The sequence below is a fragment of the Alosa alosa genome, chromosome 15 (genome assembly GCF_017589495.1).
Source record: "Alosa alosa isolate M-15738 ecotype Scorff River chromosome 15, AALO_Geno_1.1, whole genome shotgun sequence".
NCBI lineage: Eukaryota > Metazoa > Chordata > Actinopteri > Clupeiformes > Clupeidae > Alosa > Alosa alosa.
Window position 1 is genome coordinate 5,571,753 of NC_063203.1, and position 13,342 is coordinate 5,585,094.

Here is a 13,342-nt window from a genome sequence, read left to right on the forward strand (position 1 = left end):
TGCTGAAAATTAATGATAGGCATTCTATAATTTTGGTAAGATGGTTGGATATGACGACCTAATTCATTCAAAACTGATCATGAGTTGATTGTGTGGCAATATGGAAAGTGGAACATTTCAGACATTCCAGTGGCAAGACTCTTTGCCATGATGCAATACTGAACTGTAAATTAATGACTAAAATACCAATTATGCTTGTGCAACAAGATGGTGGTTCTTGGGATTTCTAAAAAATAGAAATAAAGAGATTTGTTTCAATCTTGTGTTGGATGGTAAAGTTGTCCAGGATGGTCACAAGCCCAGACTCTGAGAAGTTCTGTGATTTGTGTTAAAATATCGGTAGCACTTTACAGATGGATGATAAGATGGCAGTTCCATGGTTGTGAGTAACATCATGGTAACAACACAACACAGCTCATAACAACCAAGAAATCATTTAAAAGTGTCTAAGGTGTTTCTAAACAATAGTCCACCATTTGTTGTGGTAATAAGTATAACAAAATGGTAATATCTGGTAGTTCACATGGAATTACTTTATTTAATGTAATGGTAAGACCTAATGGTGAGGTTTCAAATGTGTCAAATGGTTAGATATGGTATTCATTTCCAATAATTACCCATAAACAAGTGATTTACTTATTATTGCATGGTATCAGGGCTGTAAAATACTGAAAAAATATTGAATACATGTTACCACACATTGTGAATTATTGCTTATACAACTTAAAATGTGTAAGTTATTTCTTGATTGTAATGAGTTATGAGTGTTTTATTGTTACTAGGATTTACCCATTTACTTACTACCGATCTGTAAAGTGTTACCAAAATATCTGGTGAGTTGAGATCCCTGCTGTTACCATGGAGTCTTCTGATGGAAAGGTCAGGTAAAATTGGGTGTCATCTGTGTAGCTATGATTAGAAAGGTGAAGTGAACAGCCAATTGGACCAAAGGAGGTTTTATACTTTGGGACGAGAAAGAAACCTAACATTATGCCTTGAGGTACCCCACTGAACTCACCCCATTGGAAAAGTGAAGCTATCTATCTATCTATCTATCTATCTATCTATCTATCTATTTATCTATCTATCTATCTATCTATCTATCTATCTATCTATCTATCTATATATTTCAATTGATTGATGGGAAGTACCTGTGTTGCCCGCTGATTGACAATCACTGCTTTAAGCAATTACCCAGGAAACGTCTGAATGAGAGATTATGGATAGGAGGATTTGATTAGCTGTCGATGGTTCATGACAGGTCCAGCAAGACAACTTTGCAGCAACACTTGCTGCACTCAGAGCTTCTGTCATGAGCAACCCAGCTGTTTCAGTAGTACAACCTCTTCTATGGTTTGAGCATGTGATCCCATGACAGACATGGCATAAAAACAGTTTTGGGATCTTACAATAAAAGTAAGTAGAGAGACAGTTCTGTACTACCATACTTTTTTACTGTAAGTAAGCAGCTCTGAAACTGACACATTGCTCTCAAATGCTGTAAAGGGTAGTATAGCCTATAGCTATAGTGAGGACTATGTGGACATGGTGGAGGCAACAAAGGAGAGGAAATCTTTGGGTGTAAGGGACCGGAGGTGTGCCAAAAAGAGACCACAGGTAGGGGATGTGTAAGGTGTCAGACAGTGAACAAGTTGAAGTAAGAAAGATCATAGAGGATAAAATAAGTGTTTGTAGACATGTTTGTAGAAGTTCTGTGTCAGGACGAGGTGCTAGTGCTTTGAATAGGAAGGCTGCATGCATACCCATCTAAGATCTAAGGAATGTGTTTCCATAGGGTAAGCGGTAAGTAGTCATTTAGTGGAAAAGAAGACACCACTATGTCCAGCTCATCCACAAAAATGCTGATGAATGGTGCATGGAAAATAAACAGACTCTGACCAGATGAGCCACCGAAAGGGCATGGTGCTCATCTAAGGTCTATTTGTTTGAAGGCAGGAGTTGTATGAGAAGGCCTGTCCTCCTTGTACAGAATATGTTACCTCCTTGTACAGAACATGTTATGTACAGTAGAAAGAGCTGCCAAGATGGCCATGTTTTCCAATGTTATCCACATTACAGCGAGAGCCAGCATCCATGGATAATGGCCAAGCTGGGATAACATCAGATTTATTGGCTGCTGACTGACAGTTCCACAACCCAACAGAAAAAGGAAAGAGAAAAGACCGAAGGTTAGGCACTAGGCAGATTACATTGCCTTGCCTTCTGTTGAAGAAATGCACCTTCGTAATTTGTATGGCTGGGACAGATTGGAAACACATGGCTTCGGAAGATGGTATGCACAGGCAGACTGAAGTCCTGGCAGATAGAGATTAGTGTAAAGAGAGGTGCCAGACATTTTGGAACCTTTGCACAGGTAACTTTACTTTGCTTTATTTGCTTGTCCTAAGTGCCCAACTGAAATGTTTGCCCACAATTAACAAACTAACCCTGTCAATCATTTAGTCACAAAAGACTTGTGGATTTTGCCAATTAAAGGAAATTCAGTTTGTAAATTTAACAAATTGTGTCCAGATGATGACTCCCCCAGTCAACACACATTATCATTCTGTACCACAGAATGTTGTTTTTGTTCACAGAACTGCATTGTAGATTTGTCCGAGAATATTGTCCTTGAAAGGGTCTTTGACATATTGTTCTTGTGTCACTGTAGTTTTTTCTTGAACCAGATTATGTTCATATGAGCCTCATATTGTCTCAATGTTGAGTGTGTCCAGCATTGTTGTATTGCATTTGTTTATGTACAGCTGCACTGTCCAAAATTTCACCAGCCAACACTCCCTCATTCAAATCATTCTATAGATTTAATGTATGTATTATGTGATATCTCAGTGAGCTAGCACCTTTAGCTAGGCTAACCCAGGTCCCAGAAAGCACCCAGAGCAACTACAGTGTTGAATAGAGCCTTTGGGGTAACTGACCTCTGCCCTTCTCAACCAAATCTGAGATCATTAGTTCCATGCTCAGTACTCACAGGTCATTATCTGTCTCAGTCCGTGGTTTCTGGCCCCGTCGATAGACCATGCAGATAGTTACTATCACCCCGATGATGAGTCCTGCCACAACCACCACTCCCAGTATGCCAACGAAGCCACCAGGCATGAACTGTGGCAGAGGCTTTTCTGCAGAGGGAACGGAAAGAGATAAGATCTTAGACAATTAATCTACCTTGAAAGATTCCATGGTCCCTAATAAACCCTTTTCACACTTACACTTCAACAATAACATAACAAAACAACTTGTTGATATTCATCACTCATACTCATAATGACATCCTTTTATCGCCATCTGAAGCAATGATCAGACTTGCAAACAAAAAACAAAAAAGTGTTTTTATGACAGGCCTGTCATACCAAACCATTTTCCAAGTGAGGAAATGAGGAATTGATGTCTTATGTAAGGTTTGTGTAAAATCCATCCTAGACAGATATGTGTAAGAGAATAGTTTGTGTTAATTTCTGTGATTGTCAATATGTTGTTATGTAAAATAACATAATATAAAGATCAATATTGACGTGTGTAGACAACCTTACTCATTCTTAAGCAACAATTATACACCCAGCACAAGATAAACTCCAAGGGTACATATTGTATAAAGTACATACTCAGATTACATATTGTATAAAGTACATACTCAGATCTTGTTGGTAATGATGTTTCTATAAACACATATCAGTAGAAGATAAATGTTATTATTCTCTTGTAATAATTCCAATAAGATGTTTGCCTTTTAAACCTGTAGTTTGTTTGTTTGTTCCAAACCATCAGTTTTGCAGTTGCCCTTTGGATTGGTTTAGTTTCACTTGGCAGTATTCCAAGTGGACCAAGCTCTCTAAGGGCAAATTCAAATATGTGGTGTCATCTGTGGTATTTGCCCTGGCAGTAGAAAGTGTAGGAATTGTACACCAAGTTGGAATAGGAAACACACCAAAACAACTGGTTTCGGGTAAGAACATAAGTAGCCCCGAATAAGCGAATGTGGAGCACAATTCAATGCACAAATGATTAATTATTACAAGTGTACAAAATCACATATGTTACATTATTATTTTTGAGGCAAATAACAAAAGCAATACTGAGTAATACATAATGAAATATAATTGCAGCTCTTTTTCTGTGTTCCACTCTATATTTAGAAAAAAGTTCACCAACCCCTCTTACCATTTTTACATGTGTTTATCATTAAATAAAAAACTTTATTTGTAAAAATTGTTCTCAGAGTTACCACAGAAAATCTATTGATTACCAAAGTGATTAAAGCATCCCTCCATGCCCCACATCTGATGAAGAATCAAGGTTGTCCTGCACTTGACCCTGGTATGTGATCATCCAACCCCCCTGCAAGGGAGAGTATCCTGTGTCGGCTGAGATGCTCAATGACCATCTTGAATGTTGCATGATGTGTTTTTATGGCTGACTCCCAAACAGCAGCGTTCAGACTTTATCGCCCCTATTTCCCACTTCTGCCACCAGGGGGTTCAATATAGACAGCTCTGTGTCCCATCACCTGACAACACACATGGAATGGCCTCTCCCTGCAAAGCCATCATAGCATCACTGGTACGTTAAGGCTGACCTGATCCAGTTGGTCAATTCGCCCCCAGCAACTGCTCAGGAACAGCTGACCAGAAGATTCTGGGTAGACAAGGTCATATTCATGTTTCCAACTTTAACCTACATTTTGTGGAGTATTTGTTTACCCTATGCACCCCATTTCTCATGTAAAAACAATATTACATGAAAGATTACCCCCTTTATACTTTTACATTGCGTGACTCCAATCTTTGTTACTGTGGTAATTGATTCAGTTCCTTGGGTTCTGCAAAAACCCTTGAGATATTGTTTATTGTTAATGTTTTTCTAAAAATTTAATTTCATGCACAGGAGTCCTTTGTCTGTTAGAGGACACAAAGAAGTCTCTTCAGACTTCAGTCTTTAATCACAATCTTTTTTCCAGAGCAAGTGCTGCTTACTCATCGAATTAACTCACCAATCAGATATTTACAGGACACATTTTCACATTACAGGAAAAGTCAATATGCATTTACCCGCCCTTGTCTGGGTAGAGCATGCAGAGTGTGTGGCAATTGATTTTGCTAACCACTTCCATCAGGTCGGTCACTACACCACATTAAGATCAATCTTGTATGCATGATGTATTTTGCTGTAGCAAGAACATCAGTTAGCTCTTATGCCAGATATTTTGTCTATTTGACAAATGACTCAAGATTGAGTCTTGTTTGTCTATTTGACAAGAAACATTATGCCCATATAACCAGAACCTGTAAACATAACTATTTGGTCAGATCATGCTGAAATTAGCCAATCATCCCAAGTATTCTCCGCATTAAATAAATCACGCTTCTGAACTTCTCTCCATTCCTACTTCTGGACCATTCTTCTTACATGCTATACCTTTGGTTGGTCTGTGTGCGTGTGTACGTGCATGTGTATGTGTTTGTATGTAGTAGTAGTAGTAAATGTATTTATATACTGCTTCTTCTAGCACAAATGGCTACTCAAAGCACTTTAAACTGAGGTAATAAGTATTTATCTGTCTCTCATTTGACCAAACTCTGAAATGACATCTCTGCTGAACTGTCTTAGTGACAACACATCATAAACACTGTGAGGTAAAAGTGTTCTAAAACCTCACTACTGCAATTTGACTTCACAAATCACAAATTTTCAAATCGCGTTGAATAGCATTGATTTCGTTTTAAATATTTGGTGAGGGTTGGCCTTTCCATGCTCTGCTTTTGGTTGCTCAAATTGTGTGTGGTTTGGAACATCTCATCACACGATATTGGTGATTGAAGTGCCTTGATTATGTCTTTCACTCGGTGGCACAACAACACAAATTAGTGGTTATGGGCTGAGTTAATACCGCATACCACACAAATACCATAATTTGGGGGCAATGGTTGGTGAGTTATTCTGTGAAAAAGCTTCTATTCCCTATGAGCCTAGTGGGACTACATATCCGCCCAGGGGGAAAAAAACTTGCCTGCTGTAAGCTTGTATGCCCTGGACATAACCTTCGACCCCATGACCTTGACCACCTTATCTCGACACAGCATTCATCATGTGTAAATGTGTGAATATGTGTTGAATATATAGTGCAAACTTTCTATGTAAGCAAAACTGGATGCAGGACCCCATGTGACCTTGACCTTTGACCCCTGAGTAGGCCTACCCAGTTCACTGCACACTTACTGTATGAGTAAGCATGTCAGGTTTGATAAAGGTCCTTCAAGGTGCTTTTAATATACTGCCCAAACACTGTGCTGAAATGTTGGAACTGGGTAAAGATGCAACCAAGTACAAGTGACCAGAAAATGCCGTCCATAACATGTAGAGGCATAGGAATTGATAGTTTCTGAAGAAGCCTGGAACTAGTTCATACAGAAATTTGAACTATTCATATCTTGTCTATGCCTACCTCTCTCCACAACAGATTCTCCCTAAATTGTCCTGCTTGCAACCTCATGTTAACCACACATTAGCTAGCCTGCTAGTTGTGGCAGGCAGATGACATAGATGACAAGCTGTTCAGACTAGTCTTTACTGTTTACTTTAATGTCAGTGCTTACTGTTACACAATATCTCTTGGTTTTATGGCCCTGTTCTTTTTTGACACTGGTTATTGGCTTTAATAACCCTTGTTTCATATGTACTGGTGTGTGACAAACCGCTCACCTCTGATGGACTGCTGGCTATGTGTGTTCAAGTAAGTGCATGGACTATGCTGCAACTGGCAGCAGTTTTTGGACAACTTGCTGCACAGATCCGAAGCCAACTTGTTGTTCTTCAAAGCAGCAATTCAAAAAGTACATTAATTTATAAGTGTGAGAAGAGTTTATAATGCCTCCGCCTGCTATTCATTGGAGGTATACTGTTTTCAGGTTATCCATCTGTACATGCATGGCTCTGTCTTTTAGCTTCTTCAGTGTTTGCATGATGTATCCCAAGCAGGCTGAAGGATCCTCATCGAACTTGACCTAAGTAATCACTATAGAGGCTAGATGAACTGATTATGTGCTGAAGGTCGCAGGGTTAAAGGTCAAAGTCACATGGAGTCATACTGTACATGTAATCTTAAACAGACAGTGGAGTATGACAAGTACTTTGTGCACATGAGAAAACTGTCCAGTGTAGAATCAACAGTGACTCAGTAGTAAGTCTACCGTGGACGATTACGATCTCATGACTTGTAATCAATTTCTCAATGGAGAAAATTAATAGTTGATTTACTTCCAGAAATGGAGAGGGCAATCCCTGTTGAGATCTGCTTTCTATTTTTCCAGGCCTCCTATGCAATTGCATCCTATGCAGGTTTTTTACCTCAATACAACAGTCATTTTGATGGTAAACTAACTTGTTATAGGGAGAATTGTCTTCCCAGCCCTATCCGTCTACGGAGAACCAGCCTAGCAACTTTGCTGTCTCCAGACCTTTTAGGTGATTGTGTAATAATGAAATCCTGTGCTATTACCTTGTGAGTTGGCATGACTCTTTGGAGATTATCTTGCCAGTTTGTAAACAAATCTATGTGTACCTTGTCCAGGGGGGAAAGGTGCAAGCCAAGAGTGGTATTTAAGACAGGTGTGTCACACTCCACAACTGTAGGGGGAGCCCTGCGGCAAAAAAAAAAAAAAGCCGTTTGCTGAAGTAGGTGGTTGCAAGTGAGAAGAACTTTTAAACGTTTGAGTTTAAAAGTTTCTGATTTGCATCTGTAACTGATGTGAGCAGTAGATCACTTAATGTTACAAGGTTGTTACATACATGTAATAACAGAAAGCTGAGCATTATTCTCAGTAATGTAGACTGCCTTTTGGCCATACATTTGTGATAGACACTAGCCAAAACCAGTTGTATGTCTTAACCTGCGTGGGTTGTGTGTATATCTGTGTGCCCATAAAAAGAGAACTCAAACTCGGTTTACTTTGGACAGCTCTGATAATGCTTTTCCCGGGTGACTCCGGTCGTTAATAAAGATGAAGCCTCTGCTCACTACTGTATGTTGTCTGATCTTTAAGAAATTCTCCCACATGCACACATAAATAAACTTTATCTATAGACTTGATGTAACAGTTTTCAAATTATATTTGTAAACCAGAACATCAATAAAAACATTACCACAACAACAGCAAGCAGAGGAGTTTGTTGTTAAATAGAAGAGACATTCACCTTCTGCTTGCTTCCATTATTATTGTCCCCCTGTGCTCTGTGCTTTGTTGGCTTGGAAAGCCTAGAAATGATTTCTCTCTTCCTCTCTTACCCTCCTTTCTCCTATATTTGCTTCCTTTCCTCCAGTGACTAAATGGCTCCTCTCTCTTCCTCTCTCTGTCTTTCACACACTCCATATGTTTCCATTTTGTCTGGCATGTGTGACAAACATAACAGAAATTCCGAACTCAAAAAAACCTTCTCTTATTTCTTTCACATTTTCTTGGCCACATGGTTTGTGACTCATATACAGTCATGATTGCTTTAACAGGCAGCCCAGACCCATGTTTGACTGGAAGGTGGTGTGGAATCATTTCTTCTGTGAAAGTGAGACACAGCAATTTGCATCCCTGTTTGACTCAGACATATACTAAGACTACACAGACACCTAGATTGAGACTGAAGCCTCCACATTAACATTCACTAAAAATAAGGAGTAAACATGGGGGGGGGGATGATTAAGGAAGGCATGATATCACAGATCATTAACAAGACTGGCAGTATGGTACATATTAATAACAGTTGCCGTTTTCCTTTTTGTCGTGCACTGTACTGTGTATACATTTCAAAATGAGGATAATGGAAATATATGTGTGTGTGTGTGTGTGTGTGTTGTTACTTCTTGTAAACATGCATTTATTTGTATCACCATAAGCACATACATTTAGGCAGAAGAATTTCAAAGTAGGCACATGATCAGCCTCTCCACACTAATCAACACAATACCAGCAAACAAGCAGACCACATGGACAAACACAAAACACACTCTTAAAAGTGAACAACTGCTGATCATAACACATGTGGTCATGCTCATGAAAATGTATCTTTCATCACTAAGTAGAAACTAATGAGAGAAGAGATGATTTTCTGAAGATTGAAGTTCCTTGAACTGCTTGATGAAAGAGGTTAACCTTAATTTCTTCAGGGTAGCTGAAAAAGAAATCACTCACTGATTTCACACAATGCGAGTATTTTAATACGTTGAATTAGCTCAGGAAAATAGATAACATAACAGAAATAACAGATAAGGGAACATAATAGTACATTTTGAAGGTATATGGTCATGTGAAGAACAGATAAAGCATCTGCTGTTCCCACTGGCCACCCACAGTGTGTGGTACTGTGTCCAGGACAGACCACCCTGCAAAAATTCAAGAAGTGCAAAAAACACCAATTAGCATGGTAACTAGCAACAGTGCAATTCTTGAGCAGGTTTTTGCATGGAAGTGCCTTTAAATGGTGAAGCCAAGTCATCTTCTAGGAAATGGGGAACCTATGGTTTATGTATAATTTTCAGTGAACCAGTCATGGGGTTTTAGATGGGGAGGCTGATTCTTCCATCAGACCAAAGAGATTCCAGAATGTGAAAACAAACATCCTAAAACAGATCATTCCAGTCTAACTGAAGAAAATATATTTCTTGGCGGAAGAATGAATATTTATGAATAAATCATTATATTTATTATATATATGTGAGCTATAGTATGTGACCATGTTAGAAAAGCAATAAACCCTCCACTCTGCCAGGTGTATAACTGTGTAAGAAATGTAATAAGCCCCCCGCTGTGCTTCACGTTGTGCCTAACAAAGCCCTCACATTAGGCCTAAAAGGGAGGATTGGAGAGTATTGGAATCAGAGAGTACGATTTTTTTATATTCCTAAGTTTTATGTTTCTTAATATATGTCCTTACATCAGATAGTTGGATAGAATAATTCAACTAAGTTAGCTGTTTTTTGTTATGTGTTTTTCCACATACGACATGAGATTATCATTCTGTTCCTGTAGCCTCTGTCCCCGAGTAGGGTATATCTGTGTGTGTCTATGTGTGTAGAGATAAGGGAGAATTTGCAGTGTTGAGCTGTTCTGCATGGGTGCATGCCCTGCGTCAGTAGCTATCTGCTCAGATTGCCAGGTTGGCACTAATCAGGGTCTGTTTCAGTGTGGTCCACGTAAAATGGGTTGAAAAATGCCATTTCCTGTTGTCTTGGAAGGATATAGGCTACTTAAACCTGTCACCCTTGATGCGCATCATTGTAAATAAAACTCTGTTCCTGATTTTTCCTTCATCTGTGGTATCAAAATCACCATCAGCTGTTCTAAAATAACTGAAACGTAGGGTCTCTTGGAGCTTATTGTTTCATCTTATACCCAAACTATAGTGACAACCTGGCACTTTCATTCTTTTCCAACTCAGATCATGTTATGATATGCTAACACGAAACTCAAATATGCACTATAATTTGCATACTGTAAGTAGTCGCCATGACTTTAAAAGATACAATGTAATCAGTCTTTGAATGATATACTAACAAACCCTTCAGTAAAAACTTTCAGAATATAGGTAGGAATGAATCTGGGAAATTTGATGTATGTAAGTGCTACTGAAGTGGAGATTTCTGACACAGAATATGAGAAGAAAACTCATTTAGAGAAAACGACCTTTAAAGATATGATCTTTTGTCACTTTTTAAGAGCCCCAAGAATCAACAGGGTGAGGCGCACACAACAGACTATGCTGGTGATTGAGCATAGGCCGTAACATGTCTAGGATTTTGGTAATATTGTGCTGGCGGCAGGATTGGCCAAGATTACCTGTCACCCAGTTTTTGAGAGATTCGGCTGCAAGTGGCGTTATTTCATTTATCAATAATATCATGGAGTCTTCTGGGGGAGAGAAGTATCATTATGTGCGACAATTCATGGGAGTGTAGGCTACTAAGGAGGTTGTGTACATGGAAAAGATAAGGGGACCCAGAACTGAACTAGTGTTTGTGTCAGTCTGTGTTGAGTTGTGCTCATTAGGTTGCTTATATAGGCATCTTTTGACAATAGTTGGGTGAGCTATAATATCTTTTCTTACATTTTTGCTGCCCAGATTATGCAAAATTGGGCAGGCATGTGTGTCTATTATTCACTTGATCATAAACCTATACCTCAAAATTGCCGCATAGGTGATATGCATACATAGCTGTATGCACATCATTATATTTCATGTAATGCACCTAGGTCATAATGTGTAGTAACATGTGTCGTGAGGTTGTTGGGATAATACAAGAGGACTCTTACATGTCAATGGAGCTAGCTGTGTTATATTGAGACTCAAATTATAGCACTGCAAATTATTTACCTGTTGTTATATTTTATGTGAGCATTCTTAAAGGATATTTTAGGAGTCAAAAAAGTGCTGGTTAATGGAGAAACTTCCTGCAGTTGCTGTAGAGATGTCTGGTTTTTCAGGTTTCTGAATCATCTACATAGTCAGTGTTGAAAGACTATTACCCACTCAACTGTCATCTTTTGATATATATATATGATATAATCTTTTAAACAGTAGGGAGTGGTTGAAACCTTTTGTGTCTACAGCATCCCAGAGAGGTTCAGTCTGGTTTCTTTTCATAGATTCCAGCTCATGTCGATATCTTTACTTACTTGTGATTTTAGAAAAAACAATATACATAATACATCAAGCTGACTTGCTGAAAAATAAAAGTTTAGAAAAATAAAGTTGCTTACTTTTTTAAATCTGCTTGAATCTGACCCCGATTCCGGAGAGTTAAATTTGGATTTTTTTTTAACTAAAGACATACCTGTACCTGTCATTCATCCTCTAGGAATGGATAAGAGAAGGGTTGTCAGCTGATGTGCATGTTTAAATGTAGTGTGAAATGTTTGTTAAATTATACTGAGGAGAAACCTTTTTGTGACTTTACAGCAGCAACAACAATCTTAGAATATTGGGTTAAAATAGAGATGCCAGACTTAACCGGGTGAAGCCCAGATCTGTTAGCCTAGAAATCTAGACGCACCCTAGCGGCAGCAAATTACATTTGCTTCCAGGGCTAGTCTAGCAACTCTCCATTGGCTTGTGAGCTCGAAAAATTAAACTTCTATCAGGCCAATCAAATCGTGTATAGAGTCGTTAGGCGGGCTTAACATAATGATAGATGGCAGAGTTGCAACGGTTTGGCTTGAATTCCCTGCTACTTGAAAACAAATAAGATGGATGTTGCTGTTGGCCGAAAGTGTGACACGAGTTAAGCTTGTTTTAAGATGGCAAAAGTTTGAACTAGCCACACTGCAAAAAATGAAATCTAACCAAGTGTTATTAATCTTATAATAAGATCAAAAAATCTATTTGGTATTGTTTTTAGTATGAAAAGACTTACCTAGTGCTCTCTCGAAAGATGATTTTGACTTAATTTAAGAAGACTTTGACTTATTTTAAGGAGTCTTATCAAGACAAATTTACTTAACGCACTGGTAGACAAATTTGCTTGTTTTTAGGACAAATTTGCTTAACGCACTGGCAGAAAAATTTGCTTGTTTTCAGGATGAGATGTCTTAAAATAAGTCAAATTTTTCTTAAATTAAGTCAAATGATTTCACGAGAAAGCGCTAGGTAAGTCTCTTTATACTGAAAACAAAACAAACTAGTTATTTTTATCTTGATATAAGACTAATTATCTTGGTTAGATTTTATTAGATAAGCAGCTTTTTGCAGTGCAACTAGCTCCGCTGGTGGGAAAACGCATGGGACTCAGCGCTGTCCTATTGCGTGCAGAGGAAATTTTAAAGACAACCGATTATCCCGCCCCTCGGACTGAGCACTGCGAACGGTGAGTGCCCAGACCCTACATTTTAATGTGGGTCTGGCTCGTCAGGCTACATCTGTAGCAGCCAGGGCAAATGTAGTGGCAGAAATGAATGAGCTCCAGAGATCAATAATACATATGTGTTCTTTATTTACCTATGTTAATATACCTATCTAATTGATTTGATATTTTGTTATTTAATGTGGTGTGCAGCAACCTTGGTTTTGACTTTAGTTCTGTATGTGATGATGGTCAATGTTTTTGTACTGTTTTGTTAGTCTTCCAAAACTTTTAATAAAAGGTTAATCACACAAAGTGTTTACACATTGTCAAAGACAAGCATGGAAGAAATACCTAAAGGTAACATGAGCAAATGTCTCAACATTTTTCATTGAATAAATAGCAAATGCATTTGGTTTTCCAAATGTTGACATTTTGACCTATTGTTCTTTAGGGCAAATTGACCCACTTTACTGCCTATTGACTTCCATTTTCTGCTTT

The 13,342-nt window shown here is 38.5% G+C and overlaps 1 protein-coding gene across 4 annotated transcripts in view; it reads right to left on the minus strand.

The window, feature by feature from the left end:
* The window catches only part of nectin1b (nectin cell adhesion molecule 1b), a 75,321-nt gene that overhangs the window by 14,369 nt on the left and 47,610 nt on the right, over positions 1-13,342 (minus strand). For all 4 annotated transcript variants that reach the window (XM_048264289.1, XM_048264291.1, XM_048264290.1 and 1 more), the window contains exon 6: positions 2,993-3,140. In XM_048264289.1, the coding sequence (XP_048120246.1) occupies positions 2,993-3,140 (148 nt within the window). The remainder of the gene's footprint in view (positions 1-2,992; positions 3,141-13,342) is intronic.